The sequence below is a fragment of the Populus alba genome, chromosome 10 (genome assembly GCF_005239225.2).
Source record: "Populus alba chromosome 10, ASM523922v2, whole genome shotgun sequence".
Taxonomy (NCBI): Eukaryota; Viridiplantae; Streptophyta; class Magnoliopsida; order Malpighiales; family Salicaceae; genus Populus; species Populus alba.
In genome coordinates, this window is record NC_133293.1 from 20256313 (window position 1) to 20279108 (window position 22796).

The window sequence follows — 22796 nt, forward strand, 5'->3', positions numbered from 1 at the left end:
TTATCCCTTGAAAACACATAAGAGTTCAATGGGTAGAACCGTAGAAGTTATCCTTAAAATACCTTAATATTGTAAATATTATATTGTTGTAATAACAGCTAGGAGCAAGTGACAAGTTGACTTGATAAGGGGTATAGGCCTCGGAAATTGAGAGACACGTGTAGCATGAACAAGCAAGCTGGTTGCTTAATAAATTAAGGAATAAAATCATAAAGTATCCTCTCAACCACCAAATTAATCATCAATTATTGTACATTATCAACCAATTTTAATATTTTATATTTCAACATCCTTTTAATTTCCTTAAATTAGAAATTAAGTGAATAATTATTTACAGTGAATATACAGCCTTGTTTATTAGAAAAAAATTAAATTTTTTATTTTTTTAATTTTAAATTAATATTTTTTTAGTATTTTAAAATCATTTTTGATACGCTAATATCAAAATTAATTTTTTAAAAATAAAAATATATATATATTATTTTGATACATTTAAATAGAGACAAACATATTTTTTCCATAATAAAATGATGAACCAGATGATCATATATGCCAATTTCTCTATTTTTTATATAAAAATAATTTCTTGAAATCACCTAAATCAATTTGATAAGATTATTTGTATGATGTCAAATTTATTCAGCATCCAAATTTTGGTCTTGAAAAAAAAATAACTAGTAACTTAAAAATTTGAATTTTCATTAGAAGGTTTCAAGCTTAAATCCTAACAAAGATAGAGAGGAATGATAAGAGCTACATATTATTCAATCTCAACTTTTTTAAATCTCCAATTCAGCAAAAAAAAATTATTTTAGAATAAATATTCTTTAATTTATGATTTTATTGTGCCGTGGAACCAAAATACTATCATGCAAGTATTAGAAATACATTATTTTTTTTAAAAAAATTTACGGTTCAGAATTAAGTTTGTTTTTTTTCTTCTGAAAAAACAAAAGTCTATATCTTTACTTTGATATATAAATTCAAATAATTTTTAATTTTAATTAAATATTTTTTTGGTAGATTTAAATTTGGTATTGATGTGGTAAATTAATAATTTATTAGATTTATAATATAATATATTTAAACAGACACGCACATAGGCTCCACTAGACATGTAAATTAATAATTTCTTTGTATATTAAAATTATATATACATGTAACTCAATTAAAAGGTTTTTATAAAATATGACTCTAATATTACATGTTTTATTTTGAAATTGGTATCATTTTAGTCTTCATCTCTGACTTTTCTTTAACTATTAAAAAAATTTTAATTTAATATTTTTGTATTGTTAAAGAAAAATATATAATGTGATTATTGTTTTAAATGTATATTTGCTATGGACAAGCTTCAATATATAACTATATAACTTTTTTTTTCATGATATTTTTAGTAATTTTCTCGCCACTCAACAATTTTTAAGTTATCTTATTTTCTATTAGGTAATTAAAAAGTGCTCAACAATTTCAGTTTTTTTATAAGAAAAACATATAGAATAATGATAATTTTTAATTTAAGAATTAAATAATATTCATACAATCACAATATATACTATATGTATTAAACTCAATATTTTTTAATACTATAATAAATTGGTATTTATTAATTAATTTATAAATTAATAATTTTTCTAATTTATCTATTAAATAACATATCAAGTAATTAATAAATTTTCATGGTGCTATTAATTTTAAAATTTTTACGTTCTAGATCACCATATAAACATTACAATGGTATCATCTCCATACACCTTAGATGTCCCTTTCTATATTTTTATCACCGCCTCCTGCTAAGTTGCGCTTTTAGGTACACAGCACACCCCATATTTCGCGCTAAAAAATGGGCCCTCAACTGAAATCGTACGGTGAACAGACAGGAGCTCCACCCGTGCGCCTTATTTCCCTTTGACACGTTGACAAACCCACGCTTTAAAACGCTACCTTGCGCCGGATTAGAAAATGCCCCTCTTAACCTGCACAGACTCCCCAATCTCTCCCTTCCTATCTCTCCCCCTCTGCCACTCTCTCTCCCGCTCTCTAGCCTGGTGGTTTTGATTAGGCAAAATCAAAGGAAAGTCTCTTGCGTTTTACCAGGTTCTGTTTTTGTTTGGCATCCATTTATGTTACTTTTGCTTATTTTTTCCAGTTAATGCAGCTTAATCACAACGAAACACTGAACCCATGAAACAATTTCACAAAGCTAGAATCTTTGAAGTGGGGTTTTCGAAATATGGGTTTTTTAGCTTGAATGGCAGTGAAGACTTACATACTTGAGCATGATATGGTGTAGCAATGGTGATTTTATTGTGCTTTTGTAATTGGTGTTAATGTGAATAATTTGTTGAAATGGGTAACGTGGAAATACCCGAATGGTTAAAAGGGTTGCCTTTAGCACCTGAGTTTAGGCCAACTGATACTGAATTTGCAGACCCAATTGCTTACATATCGAAAATTGAGAAGGAAGCTAGTGCTTTTGGGATTTGTAAGATCATACCTCCATTGCCTAAACCTTCGAAAAGATATGTTTTCAGTAACTTGAATAAGGCGCTGTCAAAGTGTCCGGAATTGGGTGATGATGTGGACTTGTCGAATGGTGTTTTAAGGGATGGTGGTAATGATGGGGAGAATAGGGCGGTGTTTACTACTAGGCAGCAGGAGTTAGGGCAAAGTGCGAAGAAAGCAAAAGGGGTGGATAAGGAGAATCCCCAATCGGGTGTTCATCAGCAAGTTTGGCAAAGTGGCGAGGTTTATACGTTGGAACAGTTTGAGTCCAAGTCCAAGGCTTTTGCGAGGAGTTTGTTGGGTATGATTAAGGAGGTTAATCCATTGGCTGTGGAGGCATTGTTTTGGAAGGCAGCTTCCGAGAAGCCTATCTATGTGGAATATGCAAATGATGTGCCTGGTTCAGGATTTGGGGAACCCGAAGGTCACTTTCGATATTTTCAAAGACGGAGGAGGAAGAGGGCATCGTATCAGTCTTATCGTCGGAGTAGAGAAATCCCTGTTTGCCGGGAAAATGATATGGATGGTGTGAAGAATTCCCATAATGATGATGTTTCTGTTAAGAATGAGCCAAACATGTGTTTGAAGATGACACCGAGGTCATCTATGGCATCAGCAACTCCTTCTGCAGAGGATAGTTTGAAGTCTTCTAAGCAAAAGAGTGTAGCTGCATCTAATGATATGGAAGGTACTGCAGGCTGGAAGCTTTCAAATAGCCCTTGGAATCTGCAAGTGATTGCTCGCTCACCTGGCTCACTTACTCGTTTTATGCCAGATGATATCCCAGGTGTTACTTCTCCTATGGTCTATATTGGTATGCTGTTCAGTTGGTTTGCTTGGCATGTTGAGGATCATGAGCTTCACAGCATGAATTTTCTACATATTGGTTCTCCAAAGACTTGGTATGCTGTCCCTGGAGATTATGTATTTGCTTTTGAGGAAGTTATACGCACTAAGGCTTATGGTGGCAATATTGATCGACTAGGTATGTATTGATTTCTGACATGTTATTTATTATGACTGATACAAATCCTTTGTCACAACTTCCTTGAGATTATGCATTTTCTTATGAAGAAGTCCTCTTCCTTGTGCATTTTATTCACTTGATCTCTCTTTCTGCCTGGCCATTTTATTGCCAAAATCATAGCCAATAAATGGACTTCCAAAAAAGTAGTTGTGTTGGAGATATCTCTCTCGTCAATGATTATGTCCTGCTATTTGATGCCATTTTGTATGTTTTTTTACAACCAGAGATATTTCACTTTTAGAAACTTCTCCAATCTGTTAGTCCATCATGCTCTCAAATTTCCACCTACTGTTGTCTAGGTCCAATGTAGCTTCTCTAATTGGTGTTATGCTGCCTGGTTTCCTTTTTAATGGTAGACTAATCGTGACTCTTAAGTTCATGGTTGTGGACTTCTAAACAATGGAAATAAATCTAACCCACAAAGAGGTATGAGATGTAAGAATGATTAGCTGTTTATGCCAAATTGGACCTGCCAGACCTGTTAAGGCCAGCTGTCTAAATGTGTACCAGAATTGATGATAAACGAGGCCTGAATCAGGTTTCAAAGAATTTTTGTGATTAACTAATTTGTATCTTGCAACAGCATTCTTTTTTCTTCTAGTTTTACAGTTAAAACAAACCAAAAGCTGGTTCATTTGTATTTTCTCAGATTTGGCAAGTTCTAGTAACTGTGGTGAAAGGCATATTTGTTAGTCTGGCAACTTGTATCAACTCTGTTACAATGAAATGGTTTGTTTGAATCTGGAATTGTTAGGCATCAACTCCTATATGTTTTTTTTATAACTTAAAATTCTGGTTTCTTTTTCTAGCTGCCCTGAGTCTGTTGGGTGAGAAGACAACCCTTCTGTCTCCTGAAGCAATTATTTCCTCAGGCATTCCTTGTTGTAGGTGGGTCATTCCGTTGATTTTTCATGAAAACTTAGATTTAGAGGTGGTCTTGATCTTGGGATTTGGTGGTTCTACTGACTGTAATTGTTTTTGCTGTAGGTTAGTACAGAATCCTGGTGAATTTGTTGTGACTTTTCCAAGGGCCTACCATGTAGGATTCAGCCATGGTATGCTTTTTTGCCTTGTTTTATCCTCTCTTCCTTGAGATCACTTTTCTTTTATTTAAATTATCTTTTGTGGATTTTGATAGGTTTTAACTGTGGGGAAGCTGCCAACTTTGGAACTCCACAATGGCTTAAAGTAGCTAAGGAAGCTGCCGTCCGTAGAGCTGCCATGAACTATCTTCCCATGCTTTCTCATCAGCAGCTTCTATACCTGCTGACCATGTCTTTTGTTTCCAGGTCAGTGGATTATCAACTGTAGCTTTCTTGTGTGTTGTAGTTTATGAAACTTTCTCTATGAAGAATGTTCGCTCTTTCAGTTGAAATGGAAGCTTTGGCCTGATGGAGCATAGATCAAACGCTTACTAGGTTAAAATTGATAATGATCGTTTTAGTTTTTCTAATTGCTTTCATGGCATGTCTTATTAGGGTGATCAATAGAAAACTTTGAGATCCATGTGGCTTGTTTTAATTAAAGGGTCCCATATTGTATCTCGTTTTTTTTCCGTCCATTTGAACAAGTTTTGTATATACGTTTTGGTTTCTATTTGAAATCAATTGTTTTTTCACTAGATGTTCAGGGTATTAACTAACTTGCCTTTTTATCAATCCTTCAACATGATTTTTTGCATACAATTGAATTACTTTTGTAAGATTTAGATATATCTGGCTAAATTCCATCTAGCTTACAAGCCCCATAACCACACAAATATTTTTCTGTCACGCAGTACTTTATGTTGTTATATTTGAACAGTTTCTGTGATGACCCCTGCTTTCATAATTTTATAAAGTTATCATTTGCATGCTTTATTGATTATTGTTGTTGGATTTCTTTTGATGCCAGAGTGCCAAGATCCTTACTACCAGGCGCTCGGAGTTCTCGTCTTAGAGATCGTCAGAGAGAAGAAAGAGAGTTGTCAGTAAAGAAGGCTTTTCTAGAAGACATGTTAAAGGAAAATGATGTTTTATCTGCTTTTCTTGAGAAAAATTCCACTTGTCATGTGGTGATATGGAACCCTGATTTGCTTCCTTGTGCAAGTAAAGAGTCTCAATTACTCAGCATAACTTCTACTATCACTACTACATCAAATGAAAATGCTTCCCATATTCATTCCGACTTAAATAGTAATAGTAATGAGAATGATCTGTTTAAGGAGATGAGCTTGTATATGGAAACTCTCAATGATTTATACATGGAAGATGATTTATCATGTGATTTTCAAGTTGATTCGGGGACATTAGCATGTGTGGCATGTGGAATCCTTGGTTTTCCATTTATGTCTGTTGTACAACCTTTGGAGAGAGCATTTATAGAACTTACGCCTGGGGATTATCTTTTGGCTCAAGAAGAGCCAGGAGTTACAAGAAATGATAATGTTCAGCCCTCTTCAAACCCTGATACCTCTGTTAAAGGCTCCATTCCAGGTATTGAGTTTTTTTTACTTTTATCTTACTTGATACTTGTGTATTCTTTCTGCCCTTCCCATCTCTCTTTATTTTTCCTTTTCACACTTTCATTTTCGGGCATTTGATAATGACTTCTCACTTGATTTGGAATAGAGTTCTGGTAATAACTTCTATGTAAAACATAAAATCTTATCAGATCAAACATACTCTTATGTACAGCCGGGCCTCTCTGGTTGCTAGAGTTAATCGGTTTGTCCATTTTTCTGGCTCTGCAGATGATCATGCTCCTGTGAGTGATCTTTCTGTGTCCCTGAAGGATCTTCCAGCGTCAACAGGGTGGAACACTTCTCGTAAGTTTTTGAGACCTCGTATTTTCTGCCTGGAGCATGGTGTCCAAATTGAGGAGCTGTTACAGTCTAAAGGTGGAGCAAACATGCTTATAATTTGTCATTCAGGTGAGATGGGCTTACATTTTTTCTGTAGAGTCACTTGGTAAAATGAGATTTAACAGTACGCACATGCATGATGTGCTGTCCTATTCATTCTCTTTGGTATTTGCTATCTGTTTGTTGATTTGGTCAATGATTATTTTGCAAATTTTATATGTAGACTATCAAAAGATAAAAGCTCATGCTTTTGCCATCGCGGAGGAAATTGAGAATCCTTTCAATTATAACGAGGTTCCTTTGGAAGCTGCATCCCAAGAAAATCTGAACTTGATAAATCTTGCAATCGATGATGAAGATCATCATGAATGTGGAGAAGATTGGACATCGAAACTGGGTATCAACTTACGGTATTGTGTAAAGATCAGAAAGAACTCTCCATCTAAGAAAGTTCAACATGCATTAGCATTGGGAGGATTATTCTCTGACAGAAGTCTCAGTTCAGATTTCTTAAACATCAAATGGCAATCTAGAAGATCTCGGTCAAGAATCAAGTTAAATCAGCCTGTCAATTGTAAACCATGCAAGATTATTGAAACAAACAAAGATGAATTGTTGGGGAATAAGTCAGATGGTCTCACTGACAAAAAAGAAAAAAAACTTATTCAATACACAAGAAGGAAGTACAAGGTAAAAATAGATTATTCCACAAATGAGCTTCGTAGATGCTCTAGAAGGTGCTTGGCAGAAGAAGTTTCAGGAGCCAGTGGTGATGATCCTGATAAGCATGCTGAACAAACTACTGTGATTTACCCTTGCAACATTGGGATTACCGGAAGTGGTTCTGCAGCATTTGGTTGTTCTCCCATTGAAGATTCTGAAATGCTGCATGAGGTCCAGGTGCTGGAAGCAGCTAGTGGTTTGACCTTGAATTCTGTTCCTTCACAAATTGCAGGTTCAATTCTCACTGCTACCATGGCTGTCGAAAGTGTTGTGGGGCAGATTGAGGATCAATTGCTGGAGGAATCAAACACCGAGAGGAACATTTGTAATGTAAAAGCCAGTGGTGGTTGTGAGATAGAGCATGAGATAAATGCCTCAGGAGGAACCAGTGAAAGACAGGATTTTTGCACCACAAAATGCTGCAGTTCATTTGACACTGCAGCTAATGAAAGATTTGAAATGCATATAGAGGATCAAATTATTGGAAATGTCAACATTATGAGTGAGACTTGTGATTTGGTTTCAGAAGGACAACAAAGGATCCTGGATGATGATGATGATGCTTCAATGCATGAGGTTTCTGATCTTGCTAACTCAGGAAGTTTACATGTTTCTCACCTCCCTGTCACACAAATGGCAAATGTAGTTGTGGAGAATTCATCCATTAACAATGAGTTTTCTCCTCCTGTGACTTTGGATAATGAAGTGCAGATAGAGATCAAGACTAAAAGCAGAACCAATGGTGACCAATGCTCTTCAAGTGATGACATGCTGATGAATCAGCCTCCTACCACACCGGATGAAAGATGTGATCATGAGCAAGAGACCTGTGCTGCAGAAAATAAGATGCAGCAAGAAACTGAAATCACAAATGGGAGTAATGAGGAACTGGTTCTAAGTGATGTTATTAGCGGGCCTAACATTGTTCCTATGGATGAAAGTTCTGAATTTCATAGAGAGCCACATGCTGCAGTCAACTTGTGCAATGGTGTGGCTTTCGAAAGTGGGGAGCAGCTGGTTTTTCTGACTACAAATGATTCTAACAAGGAACTTACCTCATGTTCTGGTACACAAATGGAAATAAATCCATCTACCGCGTCACCAGAATTCTCTAAAATAAATAGGCAGGACTCTGCTGAAAATGACCTGTGCAGTGGTTCTACTTTAGGCACTGTTGTACCACTAGAAATTCTAACTACAGAGATAAGCACTGTGGAGGAATTTGCCCCTAATTCTGCAACCAAAAACCAAGTACTTGCTGAAGCTTCAAGAGAGATCTGTGTTATTCAAGACTTGTATTCGTGTATGGATTTAGAACCTGAAGTAGAGCAGGAAATTCAGTCCAATGATGGGGTGATTGGAGACAGTGTAGCACAGAAAATACACGAGAGTTCAAGTTCTATTAATGAAGACAGACCTGTGTCTACTTGTGTTATTCTGGCAAATCAGCCTTCTCCTTCCCCAGTTAAAAAATGTTGTGACATTGAATACAAATCATGTGGTGGAGAAAGTGTGGTAAAATGCAATGAAGTTTGTTCATCTCAGGAGATTGAGAGCATTGAGTCCGCTGTGGTAGACTTTAGATCAAATGCTGGAAAGGGCAGAAAAAGAAAGAGTGAAGTGGAGCGGCCAACAGAAAACAAGCTCAATAGCAATGGCTTCATCAGGAGTCCATGCGAAGGATTGAGACCAAGGGCAGGGAAAGATGCAACATGTAAGAGTGAGGTTGATGTTGGAAAATCAGCTGAGGAGAATCCAGTAACAAAGAGGTCAAGGAAACCTTCTGATGCTTCAGTTCCTCGCCCAAAAAGGAAAGAAATCACAAAGAGATCTCATAAGTGTAATCTAGAAGGATGCCGCATGAGTTTTGAGACAAAGACAGAGTTACAGTTGCACAAGCGCAACCGATGCACATATGATGGATGTGGTAAGAAGTTTCGTTCCCACAAATATGCAATAGTTCATCAACGTGTTCATGAAGATGATAGACCCCTCAAGTGTCCATGGAAGGGTTGCTCCATGTCGTTCAAGTGGGCATGGGCCAGGATTGAGCATATTCGGGTGCACACTGGTGAGAAGCCATACCTGTGCAAGGTTGAAGGCTGTGGCCTTTCTTTCAGGTTTGTATCAGACTTCAGTCGGCACAGGAGGAAAACAGGACACTATTCAAACACACCTGCATGAAGATTTATTTTGTAATCAGGCTGGATCTGTATCATATGGAAATGAGAAATTGAATTTTGAGGCCAAATAGGCTTGCAAAGTCAATTGTAAAAACTCGAATATTGTAGGTTAGGGTTAGACTGATCCTTTTGTAGCGGGACATTCACAATTATTTGAATGCAGTGGTAGTTGAAAACCCTCTTTCCAGTTTCGATTCGTCTGGATCTTTCGATACCTATACCTTTTGAATAGGACTGGTGGTCGCAATGGCAGGAATAATTGCTTTAGAGGAAGCTCTTTTAGAGGTGTTACACTACATAACATCTTGAGGCTTCTCTGGTGGGTCTCAAGGTAGGTTTCCTTGAAGCCGGGTTATCATGAAACTACATTATTTATTGTCATGAAAGATATCAAGCTCCTGTTCTCCTTTGAAATTTCCTGATACTCTGTTCATGAATGGATTTGTTTACTTGTTCTGTCGTTGTATTTCTTCTGTTCATTTCGTCAATATCGACTGTGGAATTGGCTAAGTACACACCAGATGCAATTAGGTTTTCAACTCATTTCCAGGATCATCCTGTCCACTAACCAAATGGTATTGTTTTTTTAACCGATTTTCTGAATCATATGCAATTTACAAATGATCATCCATTTTCCCATGAGCATAGCAACTTTCCAGGATAAATCCCACAAAAATTATATTGACAAACCTATCCTTCCAAAACACACTGAACAGTAAAAACCTCAAATATAAGACCCCCACGTACCCACTCCACTCCCCATCCTTCCCATTGCTTCCATCACTCACAAAAAATCTCCCCGCTTCTCTAGAAACTCCCAATTTCCATTTCCACCAAAATGGCAGCAGCAGCACCGCCGCCGCCACCAACCCCTGCGCCTTCCGCCCCTACGGGCCTCCCAGACTCTGACTCAACACCAGTAGGCCACCCTCTCTTCTCCCGGATCCGCTTAGCAACACCACTGGACGTACCTCACATCCAAAAACTCATCCACCAAATGGCCATCTTAGAAAAGCTAACCCACCTTTTCACTGCCACAGAATCCGACCTTGCCTCTAATCTATTCAAGTCTCCACCTTTCCACTCTTTCACCATCTTCCTTCTTGAAGTCTCCTCACGCCCTTTTGAAAAAGACTCGAACTTGCACTCTCAAAACTTCACTCCCATCGAAAGAATCATCAATCTTGATCATTCTTTAATTGACCCAGAAGCTGAAACATTCAGAAATGGGATCAATGGAGATGCTGTGGCTGCTGGGTTTGTTTTGTTTTTTCCAAACTACTCAACTTTTTTGGGGAAACCAGGGTTTTATGTGGAGGATTTGTTCGTGAGAGAGTGCTATAGGAGAAAGGGACTAGGGAAGATGTTGCTTTCTGCTGTGGTTTCACAGGCTGTGAAAATGGGGTATGGGAGGGTGGAATGGGTGGTTCTTGACTGGAATGTTAATGCCATCAAGTTTTATGAGGAAATGGGTGCTAATGTTTTGCCTGAATGGAGGATTTGCAGGATTACTGGCCCTGCTCTTGAGGCTTATCGTGATGCTATTTGAAGTGAGTTTCCTTGTGTTTTCTCGAGGAGTTGGGGCTTGTTGGGTGTTCTGTTGTGTGATTATGCGTCTAGAGATCATATCATGACTATGCTTTTCATGTTTCTATTTACTGCAAGTAATCTCTAGTCTGTTGATAAAAAAAGAAGGAATTTCAGTCTTACTCTTGTTAGCTTTAATGCAAATCTTAATGTTTATTGAACTCGACATTGGATAAAAATTGTGACTTTGTTGATCTCCAATTTCCTTTTGTTTTGTCAAATGTCGTTTGTCTTCTGATATGTGTGATGATTGTTCGGTTACTGATCTTCATCCACATTGGAATCCAGAGAAGGAAATTGTGATAGGGTTTGTACGAACTTTGAGTTTGTATGTCTGTTTCTTTTCAACGTTGAAACAGTGCAAGATGAATCTAACATTGAATTTAAAGATGAAGCTTGAGTTGAATTTTGATCCGATCTGGTGACACCCTTTCCTGGCAACATTTTGATGGTAGAGGTTCTTACTTGCAATTTGTTTGAGATCTATGGTGGCTGTGAATTTCCTGGTGCAGTTAAGAATTAGTCAAAGAGGAGGTAACAGGATTTTATATCATGACTTCTTGAAAAAACGTCACTGTTCATATGACGTTAACCGGCTTTTTTTTTTTTTTTTTTTTTCCAATCAAACTCTTCCATGCCCCAATTAAAAGTGTGGTAAAATAGGCTTTTCAAATTTAAAGATAGGAGATGTTAATAATATTTTTTCATTTTTAAAATCATTTTTATATCTAAAAATTTATATTCTTAAAATTTGTCCAATGAGGAGCCCCCAAACGCATAGAGAGGAAAGAGAAACTCGAAGAAAATATATGGCTAACTTTGTATTAATATATTTTGATCTAATTTAAATTTTTTTATTTTATTTTATAGTGTATGAGATAGAAACTTGTTTGAAAAGAGAGAGTAATTTGATAATAATAGTTCATTGATTTTAGTGAAAGTTTTATTTGACAAAAGAATGCTATTTAAAGAAAAAAAATTATTAAAGTGTGGTTGCGGTAGATATAGGATCTCATAGTTCTTAATTTGAGTTAGAGTTTTGAAACACGAAGATCCAAGTGATTGAGCTATAATTTTGAAATTCGATCTGGATCTATAATTTTGAAATTCGATTGGATTGAATTGGAATTTGATGGATTTGAGATTGAAAATTGGGCAGGGTTTATAAAAAATAAAAAGAAAAAATCTGCGGTGATCTAATTAAAAATTAGGTCGTAAGAACATTAATTTTTTTTATTAAAATAATATTATTTTGATTTTTTTTTTTAAATTAACCCATATAATTTGATGATCTAATTAAAATTAAACTTAAAACCTGGATCTTGAATGAGACTGAATTTAAAAACCATGATTTGAGCTTTGTTTTTATGAAACCTGGTTATCACGTCAGCTTGCATGTTTTGTTTTTTTTCCTATTAAAATGTATAATGTATCTAATATTAAAAGCAAGATCATGAATATTTAATTAATATAGAATTTATGTTTTTTAAAATATTTTTAATATAACTTTATTATATTTATTGATATTTTTTTCCTTAATTATATACAAAATATTATGAAATGTTTTATTTCAATTGTTTTTAGGACCATAATGCATTTTTGTTTAAGAAATAGTGTTTATATTTTACAAAACATGCTGGTATTAGGTTAATTTTTTTTAATGGGTGGGACCCGATTTAATAATAAAATTAAAAGTTTTTCATATTTTTTTGTTTATATATAAATTTTTTTAATCTGACGCGCTGTAATCTCCAGGGATGTCCCTGGAACCATCTCCATCTTTGATATCTTCAGACGATTAAAGTGCATTGAATCTGACGACACGACATGACTAGGAATTTGTGAGAAACCGACACGTGTCAATTGTTTTGTTTTTTAGCTTTCGCCCACAGTCTCTGACTTGTGTTGTTCTGTTGTCTGCTGTCATGTGGCAAGTGGCTCATAGTTACGTAGCACAAAAGGGTCATGACTCATCCTGTTTGTGTTTATCATCGAGTTTTGGCCTTTTTATTTTTTTTGTTTTAAATTTATATTTTTAGTATTTTTTTAATCGTTTTAACATGCGAAATCCACTTTGAAAAGTATATGTCACCACGTTCCAAACACTTTTCTCAAGAGATGTTAGGATAATGCCGCGTGGCTTGCTTGGTGTCACTTTCTTCTCTTGAAATCTCAACTGCAAAAAGACTATTTCATTAATGTTGGGCTTGAAGCCCAGGGTTACAAGAATGGACGGACACGTAAGCCCCATCAATTACTATAGATTTTTTAGACAGGAAATTTTGAGGAACAATATTTTTTCACTGGCCCAAATGTAATTCATCATCACCCCCGGAAGGATCGAAGAATTGCTGTCATGTACCCGTTTCTTTTGAACACATATCAAGGATGGTATATATATATATATATATATTGAATATTTGGATCAGTTTGTGCATATCTCGACTAATCCTACGAGTTTTAAAATTAACAACCATGCAAGTTTCATAAACCTTATAACTACTAGAAAGGCTTACATAGTCATTAACTTCAGAATTCGTGAGATTAATCGAAGTATTCATAACTTCGTCAAAATACTTATATGAATAAAAAAAAAAAGCGCCCTCTTGATACTCCATGTGTTTGTGTGTTTCTTCAACTTCTATGACTTTCAGTGATCATATATAAATATGGTTATATTTATAACATAAATGTTCGGATCAACTTGTGCATATACCTCGACTAATCCTGCGGATCTTGAAATTAACAGCTGTATAAGTTTTACAAACCTTAAAGCTACTGAAGGCTTACATAATCATCAACTTTAGGGTTTGTAGGATTAGTCGAGGTATGCATAAGCTGATCCACATATTTATATTAATAATAATAAAAATAGTGCCCTCTCGATACTCCATGTGTGTGTGTTTCTTCAACTTCTATGACTTCCAGTGATCATATATAAATATGGTCACGATGACCTAGCTCGTACGTAGTGCTTGAAGACGAGCATTATATTATAAGCCATGTCCAAGTAGAATGCAGGTAATATAAATGTCTCTGTCCACTGCATCTCCTTAATTTAAAGCTACTCTCCGCTTTCAAATCCTTGAACGAACAACTATGGACGCCATCTGCCCAATAATTGTACGATGAAAAATTAAATATGTATTCCAGCTAGACTATATCATGTGTCTGTTTCTTTCCGTTGCATATTTAAATTTGCTTCAAATCAACTTCTTCGATCTCTACTCTGTCCATTTATTAGTAATCTTAATTTTAGAACTTTCGATACATTGCCAGCTTGTATAAAAAAGGATTTGTTGCTAGCTCGTCGCCATGAAAATAGCTAACGAGAGGTCATTCTTCTGAAAATATAAGGTAATATATATAGCTATTCATTACTTGCATCGCATCTCATCAAATGGGGGGTAGCATACCTTATTTTCCTACAAAAGATGTTCAAAGATCATTTGACATGGTCTTGAAGGTGAATTTAATCAGTATAATAATTTAGAAAATCCTACTATTTCATCTATCTTAAATCAAGGATTAGTGAAATATCTTAAATCAGATTAGGGGTTAGCAAAAAAATCAAAAAAACTGATTAAACTGAAAAAAAAAAACCTCCAAAAAAAAACCTGATTAAACTGATTGGTTTAGTTTCAGTTTTATAAACCAAAAAACTGAAAAAAACTCAACCGAACTGAACCTTAAAACTAGAAAAAACCGAGCCAAACCAAAAAATCGAACCAAACCGGTTTGAACCGGTTTTTTTCTAAAAAAAACAAACCAAACCAAACCGAAACCGATCGGTTTGAACCGGTTTAGGTTGTTATTTTTTAATTTTTTTTTTAATTTTTTGTTTTTTTTTTTTTACTAAAAACCAAATCAAATCGAAAATAATCACCTCTATTAAATAATGTAAATGATTACAATTTAAGGTGGTAGATAAGATAAGGAAACATGATGCATTAACTTATAGATAATCTAAGGAATTAATCATAATAATATAAATTTCAACTTAGGTCCTGTTTGTTTACTGGAAAGTATCTTTTTTTTTTTTATTATTATGGGAAAGTGAATTATTTTCTAATGTTTGGTAGTGTAATGAAAAATAAGTTGGAAAACACTTTCAGTGTTTGTTGTATTATGAAAAATGAACTGGAAAATCACTTATTAATATTTTATTTTTTTCAAGTTTATTAAAATAATGAGGAACGAAATCTTACAATTAAAAAGTTGAATGAGAATTAAATTAAAAAATATATAATTTCTTAAATTATCTCAAATAAAATAAATAACAATCAAAATAATAGAGATCAAATCTAAAAAATAAAAAAATTAAAAGAAGAAGAAATTAAAATAATAATAATTAACATTTCATAAATTATTTCAAATAAAATAAATAACAATCAAAAGAATGAGGTTCAAATTTGATAGATAAAAAATTTCAATTAAAAAATAATAAGGCAAAAGCAAATAACAATTATAAAAATGAGGACCAAAATTAATATAAAAATTAAATTTTAAGGGATGAAATTGAAAAAAATATATTCAATATATATATATATATAGAGTAATTAAAAGTTTGAGGATCAAATTTGATATAATCAGCAAAAATAATATGACATTTCTAAATTTTTCATAACTTTTAGAAAGTATTTTCCGTCCAAAATAAAAGAAAAATAGTTTTCTGAAAACCAAGCCAAATTTTTTTTTTGACCGGAAAATATTTTTTATTAACCAACTTTATTAATAATAAACAAATAAAAAAATTTAAAAAATAGTTTTTCAAAAATCATTTTTTTCAAGAAATAAATACAGCTTTAAAAGATTGAAGTAATATCCCTTCATCAAAATTCATGGGTCCCACCCAATTTGCACTCCAAATTACTAAATAATATTTTAGGAAATAACCGCTACTCACAAACATCCCTGGAGTCTAACAACTATGCCATTTTCCTATGCTATTTTCCTATTCTTTCTACCCGATCCATACCATGGGCCAATTTTCTCTGTTTCTCAATCTATCTTCCAAGTAATAAGTTGACAGCTTGGACAAGGACCTAACTGGAACCCTCCAAAAAAACCATCGACCATTTCTTCAAATCTGAAAAATTTATCTTGCTGCCCAACAATAAAAAACCAAGACTTTATGGTTCTATCAGCCTGTTATAGTTATTTTATGTCCTTCCCATTCTTTCCTCATGTGCAAATCAAAAAAGAGCACCAGCATCATCGATTCTACAACCCCAAAATCTATGGCTTCCAAATCCTTAGAATCATCGACTTCATCTTTTGTAAACACATCATCGTCTCACAACTACCCATCAACAAATTACACTCCAAACTACTCAACAACATCAAAGTCCTGTTCTTTCTCAAACAAAACATCTCTTTCTAGCCTTAGAGATTCATTACCAGAAAACCCTCACGTTTATGACTTCTCTGAAATATGCAAAGCTACCAAAAACTTCTTACAGAAACCCTTTTCTTCTTCCTCTTCATCAACCTCTTGGAGATGTTCAATTCGTGGAAAAGAAGTGATTCTTTTTCAACGGAAATCTCGCCGTCAGATTGGATTACCTGAGCTTCAAGAGAGGTTGCTGACCATTTGCAGGAGTCATCATAGTAGTTTGGTCAAGCTTCTTGGTGCATCCACTTCAGGGAATTATATTTATCTCGTTTATGAATATGTACATGGTGCAAATTTAGCTACTTGTCTTAGAAATCCACAGAATCCCAGTTACACTGTTTTGTCATCTTGGTTATCACGTATGAAGGTCGCTACTGATTTAGCTCATGGTCTTGATTATATTCATCATTGTTTAGGTCTGAATTCAGAATATGTGCATAATCATGTAAAAAGCTATAGTATTTTAGTTACTGAAGATTCTTTAAATGCCAAGATTTGTCATTTTGGGACTGCTGAATTGTGTGGAGAGATAGCGGGGAATGAAAGTTCTTCGGCCAAAAGTTCTGGTAGGTTGGATAGTAGGGTAATGAAAATCGAGGGAACAAGAGGGTATATGGCGCCTGAGTCTCAATCAATTGGAGTTAAGACACAGAAAGGTGATGTTTATGCATTTGGGGTGGTGATTTTAGAGTTGGTGTCTGGGGAGGAGGCATTGAAGTATGTGTTTGACGAGGGGGGTGGAGGGTATAACAGAATCAGTGTAATTGAGAGGGCAAGGGAGGTGGTGGCTGTTGGTGGGGGTGAGTTGAGAAAGTGGGTTGATAAGAGGGTGAAGGATTCGTATCCAGTTGAAGTCGCAGAGAAGATAGTGTTGTTGGGATTGGAGTGTGTGGATGATGATCCTGAGAACAGGCCCGATATGGGGCAGGTTGATGTTAGAGTGTCTAAATTGTATTTGGAGTCAAAGAATTGGGCTGAAAAGATTGGTTTGCCTACTGATTTCTCAGTCTCAATGGCACCTCGATGACGATGATTAATGAGAAATAATAGATCAATTGGTGATTAAAGTTTGTTGCCGAATGTGCTCGTGTATTTAGGATTTGATTTTCAGTTTTTCTTTGAAGTCTAGGTTTTATTCAGTATTCTTTCCGGAGAAACTGATGAGATTTGTTGATTTTTGTATGCCTGTTGATAATATAAACAAGCGACATTTCTGCATTGACATGCTTTGTTAGTTCTTTTCCTGTCATTAATTACAAGATCTGTAGTGAATGCTTCCTTCACTGCGGGGAGCTAGCAGGCTAAAAATGCCATCTCGAGTCCAAGAAACATGTTAGTTTGTTTGCTGTCAGTGGATATTCTTGCAACCAACTTCAATGCTACTGGAAAATCAACTTTGTTTTCACCTTAAGCCTTAGACCATGTTTCTTACATTAGTGGATTCTGGTAATTTTAAGGAGTAAAACGATTGCTTTGAGTCTAGAGGTGGGCAATATTTGCCTATTTTTGCACAATAACGCTGGCAACGAAAAAGGTCAAAGCAGCAGTGATTAGGAGGAACATAGAGGATCAATATTGGTTGAGCTTTTCTTGGCTACACAGTTAGGCTCTGGCTTGCTTTCATGAAGATACAATTCATTTGAACTGAGCAGAGCGGCGTCATGGCATTCATGTAATGATGTAGAGAACAACTAAACGCTCCTCTCCCTCCATGGAGACCAAAAACTGCAGCCTTCACAAGGTATTCTGTTTAATTTCGAGTAGATGGTAGCTGCCAGAGATCATGTTTTACACATTCGTATTGTTTGTCATCTAGACATTTGTGAATTCAATCTATTCCTATCACTGTCTCACCTTTGCATGGTGACCAATTCAGAAAAGATAACCATTTTGATGACTGTTCATGGTGGAAATCAACGAAAATAGTTGATCATGGCTGCGTTTTGACTATTTTATGTAGCAAGAATCGGGGAAAATCTTTTATTTTTGTTTTTTAAATTGCCTTACATGAATCACTACCATTGATGATCTTGACACGTCGATAAATTAGTCGTGCCGTTCCTGGTTGGTGGATGGAATAGTTCGCTCCAAAACTAACACGGGTCACTGCAAATCAATAGAGACAAAGGGTCAATTAAATGTAGTAATATGTAGCATTCATCTGGCCCTTCACCTAGTAAACAGCATTGTTTCAACATCAAACCCATGGATTTTTAAATTTTTTTAACTCAGATTAAATTTCAAATTAACCTGTTGGATCCATCCAGGTTTTAAAACAATTTTACTGAATATGAAATATTCAATGTTGACTGCATATTTTATTCTATATTAAGAATCAAATTTGGTGAAATGCTTACAAAAACTTGCATCTATCTTATTTGAATTTTTATAATTTTGTTACGTATTAACTCCAACCTTTATAGCATTGTTACAAGGGATTTATATAATGTGAATTCTTGGCACTTTTAGGGTTTATTTAATTTCTTTCCGGTTGTGGGCAGGTAGTTTATGGATAGGCAGTGGTGCAAGAAATTTTTTAATTTTTTTAAAAATTATCCAATTAACCAATATATATTAATAGTGTTTAAAAAATTCCTTCTATAAACAAAATAATTGTTGTCCATTGTAATGAAAATAGAGAAGAGATTTCATAACAAGGCTTGCTAATTCCAGCCATACTTCTACACATTGATTGAACGACTTTAGTTTAGGAGTATGCCTCCTTTTCTATAAAGAATATTTGAGTCCAGACTCTATAGTACTTCAATAAAATAAAATAAAAATTAAGTGACAAATCCTCTTGACATTTTTCAAGAATAATCCAGTCCAGTGGTTAGGGTTTTAATCATTTGATTAAAAAAATTGGGAATAAATTATTTAATACAATGTAGACAAACTAGTAATCAAACTTTTAAAAAAATGTTGTTATCATATTTATTTTAAATCTGGAATAAATTAGAAATTAATTGAAATTGATAGAAGACTTGGGACTTAGACCAAGCCTTTAGCCAGAACCCAAGGTATGGCTAAAAAACAAGCATGGCCTTATTGGTCACTCTGTTTTTCTTTTTTATTTTTTAATAAAAAAATTAAATCAATTTTAAAGGCTAGAAACCTAAAAAAAAAGCATGGACAAGTCAACCCTGTAACCCCAAGATTCAAGACTTTCAAATTCTTAAAATTATCATAATCATCAACATCACTATCAATATCAATTTTAAGCTTGTTTTTTACATTTTAAAAATAGTTTGATTAAAAAAAAAAGAAGTTTTTTTTTTATGTTTTTCTATTGTTTTAATATGTTCTTCATCTTCATCTTCATCTTTATCATCGTCATCTATCAGCTATCCCATCAACAAATTACACTCCAAAATACACAGCAACATCAAAGTCCTGGTCTTTTCACACATAAATAATATATGTATTTTTATTATTTTTGCAATAGATTAAACTGATAATGGGCCTTGGTCCTAATCATTCTTACTAGATTTGGGCCTTAATTCAATTTTACAAGATTCGTTACAATTCGGGGGCTTTTGGTCAGGTTATTTTATTTTAGTGTAAAAAAGATAGCAAGTAGATCCGAGTAGGATCAATTTAATTTTTTGTTAACTAAGTGGACCATGTCTGCTACATTGTTTTTTAAATGGATGATAGGAAGTTCGCTAGGGTAGTCAATATGTCTTTCTCTTCACTAGTTTTTCGATCATCTATGTTCAAGGCTTAGAGTTTTAGAACTCTAAAACTTGTTTTTCATTTTCTTTATTTAAAAACTTCTAAAAAATATTTATATATAAATCCATTTTCAACTCTAAAATAACTTCTAGTTGTTATAAACAAAAAAAAAAAAAAATAAATCCAAAAATAAATAATGACTTTAATTTTTTTTAGACCATTGTTAAAAAAAAAACATCTTTCTATTAAACTCTTCTAAACAAAACAAATTTATTAATACTAAAATTAATTTTTTTGGTAAATATAAATTCACCATCCACACACTTTAATTTTCTCTCCTTAATATTTTTCTGTAATTTTCTCTTTCATCTCTTAGTATTTAGCAAATAAAATATAAAAAATAAATTTTGAGATTGAAATGTGAAATGTTAAATTAACAAGGATTAAAAAGTAAATAAACTAAATACTATAAGGTGCAAGTTTAAGTTTTTTCATTCCAATATCCTGATATGGTTTTTGTTTTTTTTTTTTTTGCTTGTTAAATTTAGTTTATTTTTAAAAAAAATTATATATTTAACTATAATTAAATAAAGTTTTATTTCACAAAATTAATATTTAATTCATCATCAAAATATCTTTTGACACTTTGTATATGTAAAAAATACAAATAAAAAAAATCTTAATATATAAAACCATGCTAATGTAATTTGAGGGATGAAGTTGTAATTAAAAAATTTCGATTACCGTATTGAAAAGAAATACTTGTTTCATATAAATATTGAAAACCCTAGTTCTTTTAAATGTATTGAATGCGGATTCGTTTTCCTTAGGGAAGTACACTAACAAACAGCGATATATAGAGAACAAAAGCAGACACAGTGTTTTTTTGCTTCTTTTTTTTCTACTGTCTCGTAGTTTGTTTTTGGAGGGTTGCCAGTTGTTTTTTATATTAGAAGACATGGATTTAGGTTCATGTGAAAATAGCGATGATCATCAGTTCCTGGAGAAAGATCCTACAGGTCGGTTCGTTAGGTCTGACGAAATCTTGGGAGGAGGAGTGGTCAAGACTGCATATAGGGCTTTCGATGAAGTTGATGGAGTTGAAGTTGCATGGAAACAAGTAAACGTCGAGCATGTATCACCAAAACAACTAGAGAGATTGACCACTGAGGCTCGCTTATTGAAGTCGTTGAAAGATAAGAACATCATCAAGATTTATGATTTTTGGATCGATGATGGGAAGAAAACTCTCAACATGATTACTGAGATATTCGTTTCTGGGAGTTTGAGTCAGTATTGCAAGAAACACAAGGGTGTTAATGCGAAGGCTATTAAGAACTGGGCAAGGCAGATTCTTCGAGGTTTGCACTATTTACATACTCATGAACCTCCTATCATTCATGGCGATTTGAGATGCGATAACATATTTGTTAATGGAAACAATGGAGAGGTTAAGATTGGAGATCTTGGACTAGCCATTGTTATGCAACGCTCTACTGGTTTATGTGATTTAGGTACTCCAGCATATATGGCTCCTGATCAGCTTTGTGAAGAGGAATACAATGAGCTTGTCGATGTTTATTCCTTCGGCATGTGCATGTTAGAGATGGTTACTCGTGAATATCCATGTTGTGAATGCAAAACTCCAGGGCAGATATACAAGAAGGTTATCTCGGGCGTGAAGCCGGCTTCCCTCGATAAGGTGAGTGATCCCCAAGTTAAACAGTTCATAGAGAAGTGCCTAGTTCCAGCCTCTTTGAGATTGTCGGCGATAGAGCTTTTGCAAGATCCATTCCTAGCAACTGAAAATTCAAAAGATAGTACTGTCTCTAGTTCTATGAAGTTACCCAATAATCTCATGCCCAAGCAAGTGACCAGCTTGCCACTGGCAGAATCCCATTCGATGAACTGCAACAACAAGAAGCTTCTGGTAGGATCTTGTAAAGAAAGTATCAATGAGCAGCTCCAGTTTTCAACTCCAGAAATTTGCAAGGTCAACGAAAAAAATGAATTCAGATTAAGAGGGGAGAAAATCGACGACAATACGATTTCATTGACTTTGAACATTACGGAAACTTCATGTTGTCAATCAAGGGAAGTGGAGTTTTCTTTTTATCTTGATTCAGATACTGCAGTTTCGGTAGCTGAGGAGATGGTTGAACAACTTGAATTGTCACCTGAAGATGCAGCTTATAGTGCTAAGTTGATTGATGCCTTGGTAATGAAGCTGGTTCCTAGCTTGAAAACTTCATGTGGAAGCATCGCGAGTGCACCTGATCAGAGGCATCCTGATTGCTTACAATCTGTCAGAGAACAAGAAGCTTCACAATCAATTAATTCAGAAATTTCTGCCGAACAAGATGTGACAATTTCCTCTTGTGCCAGAACTAACAAGCCTTTGGGATCTTTCCATTGCGATGTTCAATTGAATACTCACAATTTGGGTTCAGACTTTATGATGCTTGATGATGGATGTCTACCAGAACACAAGAAATCTGCAAGAAATTTTGTGTGCTCCTGGATTGGTTCATGCTTTGGTAGGAAAAACATGAGAGCTTGTCCTGCATCTACTATCCATACCAAGCAGAAGAAATTGACGTGCTAAAGCTACACGAGGACAATGGAGGAAGCAGTAGAAAATTTCACAAGAAGATACCATCTAAAGGATTAAAAATCAAACTCATGAGGATTATTTAACTTATTTGCTAGCCCAATTTGTGAGTAATAGTGATGTGGTACACACAGACTCTTGCATTGAATCTAATCTCTCTATCTGATCTGTTTTCTATTCCTGGAAGCTTCTGAATTCCAAAGCAATTGAGTAAAAGCTTTTTTGTCAATCTCTAGCCATCTCTCTCT

The 22796-nt window shown here is 34.5% G+C and overlaps 4 protein-coding genes across 4 annotated transcripts; all 4 read left to right on the plus strand.

Moving 5' to 3' along the window:
* The first annotated feature begins 1952 nt into the window (after window positions 1–1952).
* On the plus strand, window positions 1953–9456 carry LOC118060006 (lysine-specific demethylase ELF6). Its single transcript, XM_035073080.2, has 7 exons — window positions 1953–3490; window positions 4342–4420; window positions 4520–4587; window positions 4671–4821; window positions 5426–6006; window positions 6264–6443; window positions 6598–9456. Exons 1-7 carry the CDS (start codon window positions 2350–2352, stop codon window positions 9279–9281), a joined length of 4884 nt encoding a protein of 1627 aa, XP_034928971.1. The 5' UTR covers window positions 1953–2349; the 3' UTR covers window positions 9282–9456.
* A 527-nt stretch (window positions 9457–9983) lies between these two features.
* LOC118060007 (GCN5-related N-acetyltransferase 8) lies at window positions 9984–11073 on the plus strand. Its single transcript, XM_035073081.2, has one exon. It carries the CDS (start codon window positions 10119–10121, stop codon window positions 10827–10829), a length of 711 nt encoding a protein of 236 aa, XP_034928972.1. The 5' UTR covers window positions 9984–10118; the 3' UTR covers window positions 10830–11073.
* Window positions 11074–15977: 4904 nt separating this feature from the next.
* LOC118060009 (lysM domain receptor-like kinase 3) lies at window positions 15978–17480 on the plus strand. The gene has a single exon (XM_035073083.2). It carries the CDS (start codon window positions 16054–16056, stop codon window positions 17287–17289), a length of 1236 nt encoding a protein of 411 aa, XP_034928974.1. The 5' UTR covers window positions 15978–16053; the 3' UTR covers window positions 17290–17480.
* A 3325-nt stretch (window positions 17481–20805) lies between these two features.
* LOC118060011 (probable serine/threonine-protein kinase WNK11) lies at window positions 20806–22663 on the plus strand. Its single transcript, XM_035073087.2, has one exon. It carries the CDS (start codon window positions 20896–20898, stop codon window positions 22540–22542), a length of 1647 nt encoding a protein of 548 aa, XP_034928978.1. The 5' UTR covers window positions 20806–20895; the 3' UTR covers window positions 22543–22663.
* The last annotated feature ends 133 nt before the right edge of the window (window positions 22664–22796 follow it).